At 53.8% G+C, this 20418-nt stretch overlaps 2 protein-coding genes and 1 pseudogene across 3 annotated transcripts; 2 read left to right on the forward strand and 1 right to left on the reverse strand.

Annotated features, from left to right (window-relative positions):
- Nucleotides 1–641: 641 nt before the first annotated feature.
- Nucleotides 642–1428, forward strand: LOC132431886 (zinc finger and SCAN domain-containing protein 5B-like; annotated as a pseudogene).
- A 2859-nt stretch (nucleotides 1429–4287) lies between these two features.
- Nucleotides 4288–15946, forward strand: PEX6 (peroxisomal biogenesis factor 6). 2 transcript variants are annotated; one of them, XM_060021804.1, is made up of 18 exons: nucleotides 4288–5229; nucleotides 6757–6920; nucleotides 7394–7477; nucleotides 10533–10635; nucleotides 11001–11134; nucleotides 11775–11886; nucleotides 12253–12461; nucleotides 12835–13030; nucleotides 13228–13304; nucleotides 13454–13586; nucleotides 13668–13873; nucleotides 13992–14053; nucleotides 14276–14384; nucleotides 14685–14801; nucleotides 14925–15002; nucleotides 15155–15294; nucleotides 15489–15666; nucleotides 15830–15946. In XM_060021804.1, exons 1-17 carry the CDS (start codon nucleotides 4348–4350, stop codon nucleotides 15623–15625), a joined length of 2943 nt encoding a protein of 980 aa, XP_059877787.1. In that variant the 5' UTR covers nucleotides 4288–4347; the 3' UTR covers nucleotides 15626–15666; nucleotides 15830–15946. The 2 variants fall into 2 exon arrangements, with proteins under 2 accessions (XP_059877787.1, XP_059877786.1); XM_060021803.1 differs by having other exon boundaries at nucleotides 15489–15946.
- Nucleotides 15947–16047: 101 nt separating this feature from the next.
- Nucleotides 16048–18638, reverse strand: GNMT (glycine N-methyltransferase). Its single transcript, XM_060021807.1, has 6 exons — nucleotides 18402–18638; nucleotides 17587–17714; nucleotides 17021–17137; nucleotides 16733–16875; nucleotides 16507–16628; nucleotides 16048–16415 (listed from the first exon to the last, which is right to left on the reverse strand). Exons 1-6 carry the CDS (start codon nucleotides 18605–18607, stop codon nucleotides 16244–16246), a joined length of 888 nt encoding a protein of 295 aa, XP_059877790.1. The 5' UTR covers nucleotides 18608–18638; the 3' UTR covers nucleotides 16048–16243.
- Nucleotides 18639–20418: the final 1780 nt, after the last annotated feature.

Below are 20418 nucleotides of genomic sequence, written 5' to 3' on the forward strand. Positions count from 1 at the left end.
ACTTGGGAACGCAGTGGAAATGCTACCTCATTGTTGAGTGTCTTGGAAATACATCCCTTACTCCCCACCCTGCCAAAGCCAGTGTCCTAATGCATAAGATCAGTTCCTGCCCTCAAGGAGTTAAGAGTCTGGTGAAGTTAACAGCCGTGTATAAATAGATGATTAAGAAACAATGTAGTAGGGCTTCCCTGGTGGCGCAGTGGTTAAGAATCCACCTGCCAATGCAGGGGACACGGGTTAGAGCTCTGGTCCAGGAAGATTTCACGTGCTGTGGAGCAGCTAAGCCCATGGGCCACAACTACTGAGGCTGCGCTCTAGAGCCCATGCTCTGCAGCAAGAGAAGCCACGGCAATGAGAAGCCCGCGCACTGCAACGAAGAGTAGCCCCCCTTCTCCGAAAGCCCGCCAGCAGCAACAAAGACCCAACGCAAACAAAAATAAATAAAATAAAGTTATTTTTAAAAAGATACAATGTACTAAATTACACAAACCTAGAAGTGGCTGGAGGAATATGTTTCAGAAAGTCAACTCCAGTAGCAGGTTGACTACTGGAGAAGGCTTAAGAATAAGCCTGTGGTTGCTCAGGATTTGTTGATTCACAGGATTGTGGGGAGGATGGTAAGGGAAAGGGAGGAGTTGAGGATGAATTCTGGAAGCCATCAGAGATGTAGGAGGTAAACTGGTGTCATAATGGCAAAGGAAGTATAAGAGGATTGGTCAATAGTGTCAGATCCCAGAGAAAGGTTGAGTAAGATCAAGATCAAACAGCATCTCAAGAGCCTGAAATTCTCAAGGGTCCTGAGGGAGAAGTTTCCACTAAGAGTGGATACAGAAGAGGTTCTCCGAGGAGTCTAAGATGTTTCAAATGGAAACAGGCCAACAGTCCCACTTCCCAAGAAGTGCGTCAGGAAGAAGCCACGTCTTTGGACAAAGGAGAATTCTCAGGACAACTTGGGTCCCATTCTGTTGGTACACCTAGCGCAGTGGGACCAACCAGTCTTCCTGAGGGAAAAGAAGCCTGGGGATGGGCACCCTATGAATATGGTATGCAAGAAGAGATTTCCTTATCCATCTCAGCTTACCCTTCACCAGAGGACACACATGGGAGAGACACCCTTTAAATGAAATATCTGTTCCAAAGGGTTTATGCAGCCTTCGGACCTGCAGGTTCACCAGCGAATCCACACAGGAGAGAAGCCATACTGCTGTGATCTCTGCCCCAAGAAGTTCACCCACGACTCCACGCTGGACGCTCACAAGAGGATCCACACCAAGGAGAAGCCTTTCCGATGTGAGCACTGTGACAAAGTTTTTAGCCACAGCGAGAACCTCAACATTCAATGACACACTCACTCTGTGTCCCGAGTGTCACAGTGCCTTCCGTCAGCTGGGGACTTTCAAATGCCACCAGAAAACACATTCCAAATGACTTTCCCAGGACCCCGCACACAGGTCCAAGTCCCTTCTGCTCCAAGAAGGGAATTCAGGATGATTTGTCACCTCCGTGATACAAAGGATGGATGACATGTGAAGAACTTAGGAGGATACTGGAACCCAATGGGGTTCCATCCACGTGTATTAAAAGGATCTTTGAGGGCTTCCCTGGTGGCGCAGTGGTTGAGAGTCCACCTGCCGTTGCAGGGGACACGGGTTCGTGCCCCGGTCTGGGAAGATCCCACGTGCCGCGGAGCGGCTAGGGCCGTGAGCCATGGCCGCTGAGCCTGTGCGTCTGGAGCCTGTGCTCCGCAACGGGAGAGGCCACAACAGTGAGAGGCCCGCGTACCGCAAGAAAAAAAAAAAAAGGATCTTTGAGTGATGACTTATCTTTCCCTTTGGATTTTGTTTTCTACTTTAGTATAGCCTATGTTTTTTAAAATAAGGTTTTGTTTGTGTTCTTCTTTCAACAATGCATGTCGTAGTGGTTTTAAATACTTCATCATGAAACTTAGGCTGCTGCTGATTGTCTTCCTTTTAGGCATGATTTCATTGTAAAATCGGATGCTCCTGGCATGGCAGCCGGATAAAATATAGGAAAACCAGTGAAATTTAAATTTCAAATAAACAAATGCATTTTTGGTCAAAAAAAACAAACGATCAAACAAACTCACCTATATTCTGCAGTTAAGAGGTTACAGATGATCTTTGCAGGAAAGTTCCAGAAGAATGGAAGGAACGTTATAGCAGGTTGAAGACCAAGAGGTATGGAAGTAAAGGCAACAAAATCTAGGCTCCTGGCTGTCTTACAGAAGTAATATTTGGCATTCAATGACAAATGACGATTTCAAGGTAATGCAGAGTGGAAGGCATGCCAACCATTATTTGCTGGGGGAAAAGCCTAGAAGGAAAGCACGTTTATTTGTGGATGGATATTTGTGTCTGTATGGATGCTGACCCAGGCAGGATACCAGATGTATTTACCCATTCCCAAGACCTCAAGGAGCACGATAGCCATGAGGCCTGGAGCTTGCCTGCTACTGTGTAAAGGAGGCATATCCTGTTTGGACTCACCCCACCATCCTCCCAGTCCTTGGTTCCTCTGAGAGGCGGGGGACAGAGCCACATAATAATTTAGAACTATCAAATGGGAACTTCCATCCTTGTGAATTCAGGTACCTAGTACATTCTTTTTTTTTTTTTTTTTTCTGGCTGTGTTGGGTCTTCACTGCTGCACACAGGCGTTCTCTAGTTGCAGCGAGTGGGGGACTACCTTCATTGCGGTGCTCGGACTTCTCATTGCGGTGGCTTCTCTTGCTGCAGAGCAGGGGTTCTAGAGCGCAGTCTCAGGAGTTATGGTGCACTACTGAGCCCGCGCTCTAGAGCCTGTGAGCCACAACAAGTGAGCCCACGTGCCACAACTACTGAAACCCGCATGCCTAGAGCCCGTTCTCTGAAACAAGAGAAGCCACCACAATGAGAAGCCCGCACACCGCAACGAAGAGTAGCCTCCGCTCGCCACAGCTAAAGAAAGCCTGTGCACGGCAACGAAGACCCAACGCAGTCAAACATAAATAAATAAATTAATTAATTTAAAAACAATGGTCCACATCAAAAAAATACCTTATAACATGTAAATCTAATATTCACCTCTCAGATTTTCAGGAAAGTAGAATGTACAAAGTAGAAGACTGCCTCAAGATGAAGGAAAGGAGAAAGTTAGGCAGGGAATGCAAGGAAGAGAATGCAAGGTCCGGAAAGAGGAGATTACCACCAACCAATTCACTGATTCTTTTCTTTTTTCTTTTTTCTTTTTTTCTTTTTGGCCACACCACACGGCATGTGGGATCTTAGTTCCCCAACCAGGGATCAAACCTGTGCCCCCTGCAGTGGAAGCACGGAGTCCTAACCACTGGACCACCAGGGAATTCCCCAATCCATTGATTCTAAATGCAAGAATATTGTTAATAACTGAAAGTGCGGCAAGCCAGTGTCCAAGTGTTTTATACAGAGCAGTGGAGGTGGAGACAAGGATGAACTCTAAGTAACAGCACAGATGGGAAGCAAGCAAGCTGTTGGTTTGGTACTCGTGACTGAAACCTTGAACCTCTCTCTTCTGTCTGCTCTGCTGCCCACTCCTCTGTAGGGTGAAAGTTAGGAATGGATCTCCACTCTGCAAGAATTGGTGGGGGGAGAGCATCTGGTTTTGGAGAGATGAAAAAGTGAGGCTACTTTGTTGTTGCTTCAAGCTTGGTGGGAGTAGAACAAACAGGACAAAAAACACTGGAACGTGGGTTTTGTGTAGGATGTGTTGGAACAGGTGTGGCAGCACCAAACACTCCAGGGCTACATGAATCACATGTAGTAATTCAGCCAGCAGCCACTACATATCCCCATTAGCCCGTCTGAGCCAGTTTTATAATCCTATCACTCCCTCCTGCAACCTTCCCCACAACCCTCAAACCTCAGTGCCTACAGTTCCACAGAGTGGACTCCTTCCTAAACACTCCACCCACAGCTCCCAGCAGTGGGCCGAGTTTAGTGCAGAACATAATGACCGTTCATTGATCATTCAGTAAACTGTTAAGTACATGTTATGGGGAGGGTAGTTGACAGGACGTTACTCCCCAAGCAGGCGCGGAAGGTAAATCCCTGTAAACACTTCTCAAAGGGTGCTTGCGTAGACTACCCGACCACAGTGACTGTGTTACTGCCACCATGGCACCACCCGGATCAATCCAAGGCTCAGCTCACCTTCCTGGAGCAAGCTCTTGCACCCGACGCCCCGCCCACTTCCTTCGCACCTCCCCTGACGGAAGCGGAAGCGGCGTGTAAGCCGCTTGGACGTCTGGCTCCCCGGCTCCCGAAGGCGGCTTCCTTCGCTGTGCTCTGTGCTTGTTGGTTTCCTGTCACCATGGCGCTGGCAGTCTTGCGGGTCCTGGAGCCCTTCCCGACGGAGACACCCCCGTTGGCGGTGCTGCTGCCACCTGGGGGCCCGTGGCCTGCGGCGGGGCTGGGCCTGGTGCTGGCGCTGCGGCCTGCCGGGGAGAGCCCGGCAGGGCCGGCGCTGCTAGTGGCCGCCCTGGAGGGACCGGGCGCGGGCACCGAAGAGCAGGGGCCGGGGCCTCCGCAGCTGCTGGTGAGCCGCGCGCTGTTGCGGCTCCTGGCCCTGGGCTCCGGGGCATGGGTGCGGGCGCGGCCGGTGCGGCGGCCCCCGGCGCTGGGCTGGGCGCTGCTCGGCACCTCGTCTGGGCCCGGGCTCGGACCGAGAGTCGGGCCGTTGCTGGTGAGGCGCGGAGAGACCCTGCCAGTACCCGGACCGCGGGTGCTGGAGACGCGGCCGGCGTTACAAGGGCTACTGGGCCCAGGGACGCGACTAGCTGTGACTGAGCTCCGTGGGCGGGCCAAACTGGGTCCGGAGACTGAGGACAGCAGCCGGCCCCCACCCCCGCCGGTGGTGTCCTCCTTCGCGGCCTCTGGCACAGTCCGGCGACTCCGGGGAGTTCTGGGAGGGACTGGAGATGCATTGGGGGTGAGCCGGAGCTGTCTCCGTAGCCTCAGCCTCTTCCAGGGCGAATGGGTGTGGGTGACCCGGGCTGGGGAGTCATCGAACACTTCCCAGCCACACTTGGCCACGGTGCAGGTCCTAGAGCCTCGCTGGGACCTCTGTGAAAGGCTGGGACCCAGCTCTGGGCAGCTGGGAGAGCCCCTCGCTGACGGACTGGCCCTCGTGCCTGCTACTCTGGCTTTTAATCTCGGCTGTGATCCCCTGGAGGTGGGAGAGCTTAAAATTCAGGTAGGATACCAGACTGAGGTCAGGAATGCTTCCTCGTCTTTATCCCCTCTTCTTTGTCTTAACTGATTTAGAAGATCAGAGCTGTAGAATTTAGGTCCCTTACTCCTTTAGATCTTGGACTTTTCACTTAATGCCTCTTAGCCTTGTTTACCCATTCTCTACAATTAAAAACATGGTGGTGGTGCATGGGAAGGGCTTTCACGATTTGGGTGAAAGGTGAAAATTACGGTCAAATTACCACTTGTATATATTAATCTACTAAATCTAATCAGTTGTTTGTTGAATTGCTGCAGTGTATCCAGTATTGTACTGGGTGGTATGGAGGATGATACCTCCAGCTTTTGCTCATGCTATCCTTGACTTCAAGTTCCTTCCTATTCTTTTAGCCTCCTCGGTTAAAATCCTACCATGCTTTCCTTGAAGGCCCATCTAAAGGTGGCACTGTCTTCTCAAAGCCTTATATAGTCTCACCACCACAAATTTAACATTACTTCTTCTTACTGTAGCATTTTGTATTGTACCTTTCAGAGAGCATTTATTTTATTGTGTTGTTATGCTCATGTCATCTGTCTAATGCTCAAGTGTACATTGTAAATTCCTTGAAGGGAAGGGCTCTTGATTATCTTTAGGGCTTGGTGTTTAAGTTTAATATTTTATTAACTATATCCAGGAGGAGTTTTTGGTTTCTGCCTTTAAGAAGCTTACTTCAAGAAGGTAATTATTTTGGGGGTACAAATATAGTCTACTGTTTAATTAAGCACCTGGATGTGTGGTTTAGACCTGCGCTGTCCAGTGTGGAAGCCACTAGCCCCTTGGTGGCGCTTTAAATCAACTGAAAGTAATGCAGTAAAAAATTCAGTTCGTTAATTGCTTTAGGCATATGTTGAGTGTTCAACATCCACATGTTAATATAGCACATTTCTATCACTGTAGAAAGTTATATTAGGTAATGCTGGCCTAGCCAGTTAGTGCTATGGGTTGTCAAAAAGAGATATAAGATACGCACGAATGGGAGTTAGGTGTGGATTTCCTTCTGAATGGAGGGAAAATACTGGATTACTGACTGGAGCTCATTCAGCTAACGCAGCCCTTTCAGCTTCATTGTGATCATATCCTTTAACTACAGCCTGAATTCAGAGTGTCCCCACTAATGTCCAATTAATATTCCCAGTGGCTGCCTGGTGTCACTCAAATGACTTGTGGGCATTAAATGTCTTTACTGTTTCACTGGCTCTGGGCCAGTATAAAGGTATTACGGAATGGTTGTCTTTCCTGGTGAACTTTTTGGAGGGAGAGTCAGAAAAGTCAGAGTCAGAAATCTCTTCCTGGTGCCCATTAGAAGGAGAGGTTTCTGTTTTCTCAGGAAGATATAGGTATTCAGCTCTGCTACCTTAGGTCTCCTCTCCCACAAGCCTTATGGTTATGGAAAGGATAAAGGATGGAAGCAGAAATATTGATTGCTAAGGGATTGGGTAGAGCCTGACTCCTTGGGAGAACGTTATAAGGTGGTGGTTATTTCTCTAATAGAGATACTTGGAGGGCTCCAGCACCCCTGAAGACAAAGGAAGCTGCTCAGTGCTGCCTGGGCCTCCGTTTGCCAAAGAGTTACACATCGAAATTGTGTCCTCTCCTCACTACAGCACTAATGGAACTTATGACCATGTTCTTTACCGGCACTTTCAGACACCCAGGTTAGCTGCGTCCCCCTTTCAGGAGGATAGCATCTTACCCTCATCTTACCCTCCCATCCCATGCCTTAGATTCAGGTACCACAGAGCATCTGATTTTAAAAAGCCACAGTTTAAGGCAATATTGTGGCTAGAAGCCTCTTGCTGTGTCAGGCGGACAATAGAAGAGTAATCTGGACCAGGAGGTGAATCCAGCCATCCTAAACTGAGAAACCACTTTGATTTGGGAAGACCCCAAAGCAGCCGGGATCCTGCTTTGCCTCCCTCTGGTCTCTGATCCCCTTTCTAGCCTCTCTGCCATTTCCTGCAGCTCTTTCTAGGTCAGACTTGTTCTCTGTACAACTGCTTGGGATCTCTGGGTGGGCAGGAGGCCCCTAAGAAATAGTCTGCATGTTGGGGTTGGCTGTGCGGGCACGTGTCAGGCCCATGCTCTTGACTCCCATCGTGAGCTGACCAGGGCCACTGCTGTGTTACAGGGCAGTCCAGGAAGGGGATGTTCTGTGTGTGCCAACAGTCGGACAAGTAGAGATCCTGGAAGGAAGCCCAGAGAAACTGCCCAGGTACGCAGCTGCCTCCTTTCCCACAGCTGGGATTCTTAACCTGGGTGCAGGAGTCCTCAAGTTGAATGGAATAATTTTGTGCATAAGAACATTTTGTTGTTGTCACACATATTTCTGGACAGAAGGCACATACCTTCTTCAGGTTCTCAAATAGACGTGTGACTGAAAAATTAAGAACCACAGCCTGCTAGCTTTTGGGGGTGTTTATCCTCAAATCGATTGGTGGTCCTAGACAAAGTAAAGCATTTAGAACAGTTTAATGGCCTAGACCAAGGTGAGATTCCTTGCTTTCCATTCTTAACCAGTGTTGTTTAGGCCACACCTCCCATACACTCAGCAGGAGGAGACCCAGGCCCTGATTTCTACCCTAATGGATGGACTGTGCACATGCTGCTTTCAATCCTGTCTCCCAAGGCAGGGGAGGGAGGGATTTCTGCTGTCCTTGGGATGCCTCCCCTCTTTCCTTATCCTCAGCAGAATGAGAAATAGAGCATAACTGAGCTAGGGACCCAAAACAAGGAGTCCAACCTTTCTCCTCCTCCTGTTGACTCTGACTACAGAAGTTGCATGTAAAATGGTGAGGCGAAGAATTCAGAGACCACTTGGCCTTATGTGAAGGGGGAAGAATGTGTAGCTCCACACCCCAGGACTGATTTCCTGTAGGGATTTACTAGAAGGAGAGGACAGCTGGTAGGTACACTAACCCAACCTTCCAGGAAATCTCATTGAGGTGGTGGGACGCGCCTGCAGGAACTTGGGCATAAGAGCCATAGTGCCCAAGGTTCCGGGCCGAGCCAGCCTGGGCCCTCTGCCAAGAGAGGGACGCCTTGTCTGGAGCGCCTGATTCGTCCTTGGTCGGTATTCAGAGCTGGGTTCTGGCCAGCACTCTGTCTCCCCAGTCTCAGGGCTATGGTACCCAGAGGAAGGGGCTGGTAGTGCCCCATGTAATCCCACTTGGCACTGCAGGTTCAAATCTACAACTGGGGATTTGAGCTTTCCCAGTTCAAATCTACAACTGGGGCCTGGTGGAGAATGCCAGGCTGCTATCCGTCACTTCCTACTCTGTATCCCATCTTAAATATAGCAAATGTCTATGAGCTAGCTTTCTGTAGGAAAACTGCAGAATGCCCACCCTTTGTACTTTGAAAGGAAAACAGGCACTAGGCCCTCCTGAGGCAGACTGGGAAGCCCATCCTTTTCCTGGACCTCTGCCATTCCAACCCCCTGGAGACCTGTCTCCCTCCTCTGGGTGCTGAGCACATGGTTCTTCCCCCCTGAGCAGGTCCTGGAAAGCAGGGTTGGGGTGGACAGGTGGGTTCAAGGACAGAGATGAGTGCTTTAGCCCCACTTCTTGGACTTGGTAAGGGAAGCCCTGCAGGGAGGCTTCTGTGATCCCTGGCAAGGAAGTCCACTAAAGCCCCTTCAGACTCCCCAGCGTTCCGCTTTCCCACACCAGGCCTATGGGTTCCAGCTCCACTGTTTCCCGTCTGGCTCTCGGGAACGCAACCCGGTGTTCCTCAGCAGTGTCCAGATATGTTCCAGAGGTCTGGCCCGTGTGCTCACTGAGGTGGTCCCTCCACTCTCCATGGAAGGGGGTGGGCATGTCTCCCTCCCCCTCCCCGCCCCAGTGCTGTTCCTCCTTGGATTCCACTGCCTGCCATATGCACTCTGACTCAGGATGTTCAGCCTGACTGACTGTCTAGGTTATGGACCCACCCATCATTTATTTATTTATTTATTTCCATCATTTATTTATAATGAATAACAGTAGGACAGTTTTCCTTATGTTCTAGTTTTTACCACAATCACTGCCTATGGTTACGTGAGTTTCATAATACTAACCTGGTGTGCTTCCCCCTCCACCTGAAAGCATTCCCACCCCCACCCTCCTGTGCTGCCAGAGGGAGCAGTTCTGTGACTGTGAGACACTGAGCAAAGGAATTTGCACCCTGACTGGACCTTAAAGAGGCCCAGGTTCTGTCATTGCTGTTCTGCCTGAGGATTAAAGATGGGAGTAGTTCATTTCTTTATCTGGAAAATTGGACTAGCGACTGCTATCTGCTACCCACCCCCTTAGTAGGCTGAGTAACCCTAACTCACTCTGACACTAGCCAGTGACTGCACAGCCCTGGTTACGGCCGGGAGCTTTCGAAAAATACAAATGTGTGAGTCCCACCCCAGACCTATTGGAGCAGCAGGGTGAGGCTGGGACCTGTGCAGTCTTTATTTTTTTTCCAAAGGAAGGAAAATGTTAATTTTTAAATTGAGATATAATTCACATACCATAAAATTCATGCTTTTAAAGTGTACAATTCGGTGGCTTTTAGTATATTCTCAAGGTTGTGCCATCAGCGTCACTAATTCCAGAACATGTTCATCACCCCAGAAGGAGAGCCCTCCCCGTTAGCAGTCACTCCCTGTTCCCTCCTCCCCTCAGCTCCTGGCAGCCACTAATCTACTGCATGGAATCATACAGTATTTGAGAGATGTTGATTTTTTTTTTTAAGTTTCACAGATAATTCTAATGTGCAGCCAAAATAGAGAATCATTAATCATTAAATGTCATTATGAAGGAATCTGCCTGCAATTAGATTTTGTGGATGCTTGAATAAGAGCCAAGGGACTCTTTCCTCTGAGGTTTTGGGTGGCCTTGGTGGGTACGTATTTGAGGGAGAGACTGTTCTGAAGCCAGTGAAAACAGTCAGATGGTCACTGCTTGGTGCAGGGGTGGCTTCTCCTATTGGAGTGGGTGGGCAGGCCATTTACCTGAAGAAACACACCCTCAGGTGATGTTATCATGAGGGATGCGGAGGACAGGCACAGTTCCTGCGTTCAAAATGCATGTGATCCAGTCAGGGAGATAAGAAAGACCATCTGCTTTCCTTTTCCTCCACGTCCCCCACTTCCTCCCCACCTCCGCCATGTCTAGGGACATGTATTTATGCTGCTCTTGAGTTTGTCCCTGCAGTGGACCTCTGACTGAGACAGCCACCTTGCCCTTGGGGAGGGGTATGTGTGCTCTGGATCTGGGGTTCATTGGGCCTCTTTCCTGCAGGTGGCGGGAGATGTTCTTTAAAGTGAAGAAAACAGTTGGGGAAGCTCCGGATGGGCCAACCAGGGCCTACGTAGCTGACACCACCCACACCTCCTTGTACTTGGTGAGGCCCTAGCGGTGGGGGTAGACTTGGGGAAAGGAGCAGAAAGAACTTCTAGAGAACAGACTTGTGGTTGCCAAGGGGGAAGGAGGGTGGGGGAGGGATGGACTGGGAGTTTGGGATTAGCAGATGCAAACTATTATATATAGAATGAATAAACAACAAAGTCCTACTGTATAGCATAGGGAACTATATTCAGTGTCCTGGGATAAACCATAATGGAAAAGAATATGAAAAATAATGTGTATGTTTATATAACTGAATCACTTTGCTGTACAGTAGAAATTAACACAACATTGTAAATTAACCATAAAATAAATTAAAAAAAAAAACTTCTAGAAACTAAAGCTTCCTCCCACCTTTCACAGGTGGGTTCTACCCTGAGCCTTGTTCCAAGGCTCCCTTCAGGTGAATCCACTCCCTGGAGCAGCTTGTCTCCTCCAGGCCTGGAGGGCTTGGTGACTGAGCTCTGTGCTGCCCTGAAGCCTCGCCTCCAGCCAGGGTGAGTGAGGCCTCTGTGTGAGAAAAACCTGCTGAGAACGTCCCTGGAGGAGCGGCAGGCCAGACAAGTAGTTCCTAATGCCCTGTTCAGAGTGGAAGAATTAGGTGGACCTCCCTCCAACTGTTAGGCCCACGCCACTAGCCCATGTCCTTTCTGTAAGCAAATTCCCAGGCTCCTTTCCTGGGATAACCACGGTCCTCCAGGGTCAGCTATGGAGGAAGAATCTCCACTGGGGACAACTGTCTCTGAGACTGCCATTCCCCTTGGGGAGCCCACTAGCCATCCTGACCTTCACCATCCTGTACCTGAAAGACACAGGTCCTCATACCACTGGCCTAAGTGTAGCCACACACGCCTCCCTAATTCCGCCCAGTACAATCCAAACCAGACAGAATAGCCAAGACTTTCTTGATGACAAAAGAGAATTAGTCTCAGCTGCTGGATATGCTCCATGCCCCTGCCAGAGTACCAAGGTGGTGTGGGAAATACGGCCTCACCGTGTGGCGACAGCCCCGAGGGTTGGGGAGGGGGTTTGCTTCAAGGATGGTGTCTGCTTTCTGGATCCAAGGGGCCCTGTGTCACTGGGGACTCTCACATTTGGGCAGAATGGAGGAAACAAACGTCTCTTCTCTGGTTGCAGGGGTGCCCTGCTGACAGGAACAGGCAGTGTCCTTCTACGGGGCCCCCCGGGCAGTGGGAAGACCACTGCAGTCGCTGCCGCCTGCAGCTGCCTCGGGCTCCACTTACTGAAGGTGAGGGTCCCTGGAGAGTAGATCCCAACCACGTCTCCTCCCCAGCCCAGATTCTCCCTCTCCCCCTGGCTACAAGCCTGACCCTGCCACCTCAGCCTAGTGGGCCAGTGGGTCAGGCATAGTCCCATGATGCTGAGCTACTGAGAGATGCTTTCAAGAGGGAGGATGCTCCAAGGTTTTGGTGGACAGTCCAGGAAGTGAGGTTAGGGTAAAGAAGAGTTAGGGCTCGGCCAGTGTTACCTTCCTCCCCCATCCCTGCCCTCCAAAAAGAGATGGCCTGTACCTTCTAGTGACTCCTCCCTCCATTCTCCTGCCCCAGTCACCCCTGCCCCCTTGCTCACAGGCCCATCGGGACCCCCTCCCCAGGTGCCCTGCTCCAGCCTCTGTGCAGACAGTAGCGGGGCTGTGGAGACAAAACTGCAGGCCACTTTCTCCCGGGCTGGGCGCTGCCGGCCTGTGGTTCTGTTGCTGACAGCTGTGGACCTGCTGGGCCGGGACCGTGATGGGCTAGGCGAGGATGCCCGTGTGGTGGCCACACTGCGTCGCCTCCTCCTGGATGAAGACCCCCTCACCAGGTATCATCCAGCGCTGGGTCTGGAAGGGGGTAGGGTCCAGCCCTCTCTTCACCACCCCCTCAGTGGCTTCTTAGACGTCTGCTGCCCATCTGGCTGCTCTCCAGGCAGCCCTGAGCTGAGGGGCATGGGGGTACCCAGAGGGAGGAGGACGCAGTCCCTGGTATTTCTTGGGGGACACTAAAGCACAGCCTCTGCCCTCACTGAGCGCCCTGTGTAGGGGGATGCACCATCCAGGAAGCTTTGGGGCGCCCATCTCCCTGTCCCATCCCAGCCCTACCCTCCTCCCTGCCCTCCACCAGCCTCAGGACGAGGCAGTGCTCAGGCGCTGCCGGCCACCTTCTTGCCCTGAGTGCTGCCCACTCCCTGTCTGCAGCTGCCCTCCCCTGATGGTCGTGGCCACCACAAGCCGGGCCCAGGACCTGCCTGTGGATGTGCAGACAGCGTTTCCTCACGAGCTGGAGGTGCCTGTGCTGTCAGAGGGGCAGCGGCTCAGCATCCTGCGGGCCCTCACTGCCCACCTCCCACTGGGCCAAGAGGTGAACCTGGCGCAGCTGGCACGGCGGTGTGCAGTGAGTACCCAGGCAGGATACGGGCCGCCCTGCACTCTTTGCCGGGGGTACTCAGTCCTGCTGCCATGCAAGTGTACAAGTGAGGGTAGAAAACCCGAGGCATCAGTGATGGGCCTCTGCTGCAGCCAGGGGTCCAGCCCCGCATGGGTTCCTGCCTACTGTGACCTGCTCACGTGTCCTCTCCTGTGGTTCCCCAGGGCTTTGTGGTAGGGGATCTCTATGCCCTTTTGACCCACAGCAGCCGGGCAGCCTGCACCAGGATCAAGAACTCGGGGTAAAGAAATTGGGCACAGGAGGGGCAAGGCGGCAAGAGGCGGTATGGGTGGGTAGGGGCTGGTGAGGAAGGGAGGAGGGTGAGGGCCCTTATGGGGAGGAGACCTCAGGTTAGGTCCTCCAGAGGCCTCCCTGGATTTTCCTTTGCAGCTGGGCAGGTGGCTTGAGTGCGGAGGATGAGGGGGAGCTGTGTGCTGCTGGCTTTCCTCTCCTGGCTGAGGACTTTGGGCAGGCGCTGGAGCAGCTGCAGTCAGCTCACTCCCAGGCCGTCGGAGCCCCCAAGGTAGACACTCCAGGTCCTTGGAGGTGGGACCGGAGCTCCCTCCACCAGCAGGTGTCCAACTGTGCCCTTTCCATCTCCTAGATCCCCCTGGTGTCCTGGCACGATGTGGGTGGGCTGCAGGAGGTGAAGAAGGAGATTCTGGAGACTATTCAGCTCCCTCTAGAGCACCCTGAGCTGCTGAGCCTGGGCCTGAGGCGCTCTGGCCTTCTGCTCCACGGGCCCCCTGGCACGGGCAAGACCCTCCTGGCCAAGGCAGTAGCCACTGAGTGCAGCCTTACCTTCCTCAGGTGGCGAGGGGGCCTGGCAGGGAGGGTGGGTGGATTGGGGGCAGCGGCAGGGGGCAGGAGGTGTGTTGTGTGTTTTCTGCGTCTGAGGAGTCTCACCCTCTCCCATCCCCTCCCTCAGCGTGAAGGGGCCCGAGCTGATCAACATGTACGTGGGCCAAAGCGAGGAGAATGTACGGCATGGTGAGTGGGGGGTGGGGGCAGGGCTTCTGGCCCCCGACCGCCCCTACCCTCAGGCTGCTCTCGGTCACTGCTAGTCTTCCTCTCCCCAGGTCAGGTTCCTGCTGGGTGGGGCCTCTTACCTGAAGTGCTAGTGATGAGTTGTCAACATGGGTTTCCCTCCCCATCTCCTGACTTCAAACCCCCCTGGGCTTCCCTGTCCTGTGGGCCCTTCTCTCTCCTAAGTGTTTGCCAGGGCCAGGGCCGCAGCTCCATGCATCATCTTCTTTGATGAACTGGACTCCTTGGCCCCAAGCCGGGGGCGAAGTGGAGACTCTGGAGGTGTGATGGACAGGTGGGGGTCTGAGCCAGAATGGAATCTGGGGTCCAGGACAGAGGGATGTGAGACAGGCTGCACTAGTCTTTGGAGCCCAAAGAGTTCCTGCCCTACTGGTTCTGCGATAGTATAGCAGAAGCTAAAAGGGGCCGTGGAATTGGGTGTGGGGCATTGAGGAGATGGGGGCCTGTGTGGAGGGGTGCACAGGGCACAACCGGGCAGGGGGCCCTGTGGAGACAGCCTGCAAGGCACACCGCAAGCAGGGCAGAGGCTGGGGATGCACCAGGCACTCTCTCACCTTCACTTCCTCCCTCACAGGGTGGTGTCTCAGCTCCTGGCCGAGCTGGACGGGCTTCACAGCACTCAGGATGTGTTTGTGATTGGAGCCACCAACAGACCAGACCTCCTGGACCCTGCCCTTCTGAGGCCCGGCAGGTGTGCACCCCGTACCTTTCACCTCCGCCAGGCCCATTTGGGCCTGTCCCTTGACCCCCATCCGGTGCCTCTCCACCCTCATGCCAGGCACCCTGGCACTCACGCCCAGCTGTCTCCCTAAAGGTTTGACAAGTTGGTGTTTGTGGGAGTGAGCGAGGACCGCGCCTCCCAGCTGCGTGTTCTGAGCGCCATCACGCGCAAGTATGCCCTGTTAGAGGGAGACCCCCACAGGGCTTGGGCCTTGGGATGGTTAGGGGATAAGTGCAGAGTGCACAGTAAGCTGGTCAGGGATGCCTTCTGACAGAGTAGGGGGTGCCAGGTAAGTCTGTTTGTTTCCTGTATCCCCACAACAGATTCAGGCTCGAGCCCTCTGTGAGCCTGGTGGACGTGCTGGACCACTGCCCACCCCAGCTGACGGGTGCAGACCTCTACTCGCTATGCTCCGATGCCATGACAGCTGCCCTCAAACGCAGGGTTCGGGACCTGGAGGAAGGTGAGCCACTCACCAGCCCCAGAGGTCAGCCAAGGACCTAATGGGCACCAGGCCTGGTTCTGGATTTCAGAGGAGGGACTGTTGACCCCTGGGGGACTCTGGGCAAGAAGGTGCCTACCAGGGTGCTCTCCTGCTTGGGCAGAGACCACAGCCTCCGTGCCCCAGCTGGCCTCACCTCCCCTTGTCACCCCCAGGCCTGGAGCCCGGGAGCTCGGCACTGCTGCTCACCACGGAGGACCTGCTGCAGGCTGCAGCCCGGCTACAGCCCTCGGTCAGTGAGCACGAGCTGCTCCGGTACAAGAGCATCCAGCGCAAGTTTGCTGCCTGCTAGGAGCCTCCTGCAGCCCGGGACCCTGCCCGCAGGGGCTAAAGGTATCTCCACAGAGACCTGAGAGAGCAAAGGCTCTTTCTCAGGCCAGTGCCACCGGCCCACCCGAACGCTGCCTACCTCCAGGCACTCCCTTGAGTGCCGAGTGGCATCAGGAGCCCTGAGAGAGCTCAGGAGGCATCCTCTTCCCACCTGTCCGCCCTCCAGGCCAGCTCCAAGACTAAGGCCCCTCTGCTCAGGAGGAAGGATCAGGTCCTGAGGGAGCCCCATCTGTGGCTGAAAATAAAGCATATGCCGCCCCCTGCTGGTGTCGTGGTCGAAAAGGTTGGCGTGGAGAAGCCGGTGGCGGAGTAAACTCAGGGGAGGGCAGGGTGGGCACCGCAGGAGCCTGATCCTTCTGATACAAACACAAGGTATACAGGACCTGAAAAAGGCATAAACTATATTGTTCAGCCTTCCATCTGCCTGAACCCAAATCCCTGTCCCCCAGCTGCAGTCTGCCCCTCCCCACACCCCCAAGATCTGCACTGGAGGGGGCTGGGCTTGGTGTGGGACTACTGGTCCCTCCTCCCCAGAGCCTGGCAGCGCCTGGGCAGAGGGCTGTGGGAGCTGAGGGCTTGTTCAGTCTGTCTTCTTGAGCACGTGGATGAAGTAGCAGGGGATGTAGGCCTGGCCCGTCTTGTAAGGCTTGAAGTCACCCAGGACGCTGTGCTGGCACTTGCCCCCGAAGGCTGTTTGAAGCAGCTCCGTAAAGGATGCCAAACAGTGAGGGTAGTAGGAGAGCCGGAACTTACTGCAACAGAGCCCCCGACCAACCATGAGGACTGGTGGTCTCAGCACCCTCACCCCGCCCCCCCCACCCCCCTGCCTTGCCAGGTGGGTACCTCAGGTCAGGAGAACCGCTCTGGCCAGTCCCTGGCACCTGCACCGTGTAATCCAGGGTCACCATGTGGGCCTTGTTGTTCACCGTCAGTACTGATGTTGTGATGTCCTTGGTCAGGTCACTCTGCAGGTGGTGGTTAGCTGCGTTAGCCTCTGCAACTACCAATGGGACCTGGACCCCAGTACCACACCTCCCTCTCTGGGCGGCTCCTCCCCCAGGGGCCCCACCTTATAGTAGATGTTCTTTCCTGGCGGTGCACAGCCTGTGCTGAGGATGTGGTCGTAGTTGCGATGATCGATGACCAGCACACCCCCTGACCTCACCATGCTCGCGATGTTCTTCAGGGCCAGCCGGTGCTCACTCTGGTCCCCTGAAGTCCGCCGGCCAGGGACAGAGAGGCTGCGTCTGCTCAGGGCCCCCAGCACCAGTCTCCCTCCCATCTTTCTCCTCCCCAGGGGCATGGAAAGGATATAGTTCAAAGCAGTGTCCATGCCCAAGGCCACATCCTCTCTCACCTTTGCAGTCTGGCAAGTGGGCAAAACTGTTTCCAAGGCAGATGACAGCATCGAAGCCACCCCGTGGTGGGTGGGGCACATCTTTGTCCAGAGTCATCCAGTTGGCTTCTTCAATGACTGAGGGCCGGGAAGGGGAAGAGGGATCAGGGTGGCACCATGGTACCAGCAGTACCCACCTCCACCAAGTGGAGTCCTGCCTCAGTTTCCCCTTTAAGGCACACACAGGGACTCCCCATCCAGTCAGGGGGAGGGGATCATTATGGACATGGAGGGTGAAGGGGAAGAGGGGCCCAGGGAGGAGGAAGCCATGGTTGGGAAGGAAGGCTCTGTGCTTACGGGTTTTTATTTGGGGGAAAGACAAGACACTATAAACATAATTAAAACTAGCCCCTTGTACTCAATACCTCATTCTGGTGCCTAAGCCTCCCTTTTCAGGGAAATGACAGTGGTTTTACTGTCTCCCTTGAGGAAAACAAAACACCCACCACAGGAGCTAAAGGAGCCCAGGGCAGAGAGAACCGTGTCCTTGGTGGCTGGGCTGAGGGCGCCTGGCTGGACCCACGTACCCCACTTGTCAAAGGCAGGCTCGTGCCGCCGGTTCCAGCGCTCTTTAAGCGCATACTTCAGCATCTTGTCACTGGCATCCACGCTTGTCACACTGAAGCCCTCTTCCACCAGCATGATGGAGTCCACCCTGGGCAGGACCAGGGATGACAGGCAGAGAGGGGCAGTCAGGGGGGCCTGGGAACGCAAGGAGGAGACCCTGTGCTGGACACTTCCGTCTCCTCTATATCCTGTCCCCAGCCTCTCTCCACTGACCTCAATTGACCTGGCAAATCTGTTACTGAGAACCCGGTAGCAACTTTTCTTTTTTGTTTTAGCACCGAGTCAGGTATTCTACAAATGTGCATTAATCCTTATGGCAATCCAGTAAGGTATCCTTTGGCCGAGGCACATGTCGAACAAGTGTGAACGCTGCAGCGCTGGAGCCCGAACAGAGCTTCCGTCGGTGTGGCCCCAAAGCCTGGCCTTTGCGCCGCCCTCCTGAACCCGCCTTCCCCACCCGATGTGCTCACACCCTCGCTCTCACCCTGGGTCTCCTGGGCCCCGTCCTGCCATCGTCGGCCTCACCCTGCCTGTTCTGCCTGGGCAAACACTCATTCCTGGCCCTGGCGTCGCGCCCCCGCCCGGCTCAGGGTCGGCGGAGGAGGCTGCCCTGACGTGCCCGGCCATGGTCCTGCGATCAAGCTGCCTGGGCCGAGCTAACTCCGTCGCCCCAATGCCCCGGGTCCCCACTCACCCCGGTCCCCCACCACCCGCTCCCCGCTCCCCGCTTCCCGCTCCCGCTCACTCCGGTCCCCTGGCCCCTGCCCGGGCTCACCCAGTGCCACAGGCCACGTCGAGCACCCGCTGGCAGCCGTGCTGGCGCAGCAGCCCGAGCAGCCAGGCCTTGTACTCGTCGGTGCGGCTGCGGGTGTCCCCGATGTACAGCTGCCACACGCGCGCCGCCTCTCCGTCCGCGTACTGGTCCGGGAGCCCTTCAGCCGCCACCCCTAGGGAGCGGGTCCGGTACACGCTGTCCACCATTCTGCGACGTCCCTTGCTCCGCTGCCACCGGCTCCGCATTTATAATACGGCCCCTGCCAAAGCTCCGGCTGCCCCACCTGCCCAATGGCAGGTGAGCACGGGGACACGCCCCTGCTGGGCTCCGGGCCCGGGGCCGCGGCTGCTCAGGCCGCAGGGAGGGCGCTGCCTGGCAATCCTGGACAAGCCCTTCTCGCCCGCCTGAAGATCCGGCCCTCTGGCCGATCCCTCGGCGGGAAGGGACCCTCCCAGACCCCTGCCCACTTAACCCAGGTCGCAGGAGGGCCCAGGAAGGGCCAGGAGAAAGGGGAGAAGTGAGAGTGCCCGCTCCACCCCCGCCCCAAGCTGGAAAGAAACTTTAAGTCCACAGAGATGGGCGCCCAGGGCTGGACCCTCCCTAGCAGGGAAAAAAAGGTATTCGAGTATCTAAAGAAGGACTGTCCAGGGACTTCCCTGGTGGCCCAGTGGTACAGAATCCCCCTTACAATTCAGGGGACGCGGGTTCGATCCCTGGTCAGGGAAATAAGATCCCACATGCTGCAGGGCAACTAAGCCCACCACTACTGAGCTCGCAGGCCTACTAGAGACCGCTTGCTGCAAACTACAGAGCCCACACGTTCTGGAATCCGCACGCCACAACTAGAGAAGAGAAAACCCGCACGCCACAACCAGAGAGAAGCCTGCACGCCACAATGAAAGACCCCGCATGCCTCAACAAAGATCCTGCGTGCTGCAACTAAGACCAGAAGCAGACAAAAAAATAAATAAAATAAATAAATCTTAAAAAAAAACCTGTCCAGCTGAAGGAGGGCCTGGTCAGCCAGGGAAGGAAGGAATGGGGAGTATCTGGGTAAATGGCCTGGCTTGGCCATTCAAGTCCAGGAGCAGTCCTGGCCCAAGGAATCATTCCACCCACCTGGGGGCAGGTGTTCCTCTGTCCTGTAGGTGAGGCATCAAGCTTTTTTTTGAGCTGCCTAAGGTGAAGTCTGGTTCCAATTCCTCTCCAACCAAGCGCCCTTCTAAAGACCAACTGCTTTTCATGGAGGTGCCCACAGAGTGTGAAGTCCAGGGTCAGGGCTGGGAGTGTTTGGTGCTCTTGCTATCATATTGCTCACTGTCACTTCATAAATTGGTCGTTTTGTTTGGTTACTGTACATCCATCCTTCCTCCCCAAAGCAGAAGGTCTCTTCCTGGGACAAGACCCTGGACTGAGGTGGATTCAGGAAAATGATGCCACCCAGGGAAGCCCAAGACAGCAAGAACAGCCTTCCCCACCTGTCTTTGTTCTTCTGGCTTCAGAAAAAGCGGAGGTATGGAATTTAGAACAAAGGAGCCTCCCCATCCCCTCCCCCTTTTACCATCTATAGGATCCGGGAGCTGGAGGAACCCCAAAGATATGTAATCATTCTTACCTTTCTATTTTTAACACACAGACGACCTCAAATGGGCCTGCCCATGCCCAAGCAGTGGAGTCTGTGCTCACACTGACCCTACAGACAGGTCTTTGGCTACAGGCTTAGAAAGACACTGTACTAGGGAGTCTATAATATGATTTTTTTTAATAATATGAATGCTGGTGGTAAATTTAGCTTTTTAAAAAAATATATAGGTTGTGAATAGCTTCTAAACGTGCTTTTCATTTCAAAGACAAGATTTTTGTCCTGAAGTTAGTAATTATTTGATTTCTTTCTCATCCAGAGGCATTGAAATAAAAAGTCGAGATCACAGTTCACATGGAATTGCATGGGCCTTTTTTCTTTTTTTTTTTTGTTTTTGCTTTTAACTATCAAAAGCATATTTTCTTCTCTTGACCA

The sequence above is a fragment of the Delphinus delphis genome, chromosome 10, assembly GCF_949987515.2.
Source record: "Delphinus delphis chromosome 10, mDelDel1.2, whole genome shotgun sequence".
NCBI classification, from domain to species: domain Eukaryota; kingdom Metazoa; phylum Chordata; class Mammalia; order Artiodactyla; family Delphinidae; genus Delphinus; species Delphinus delphis.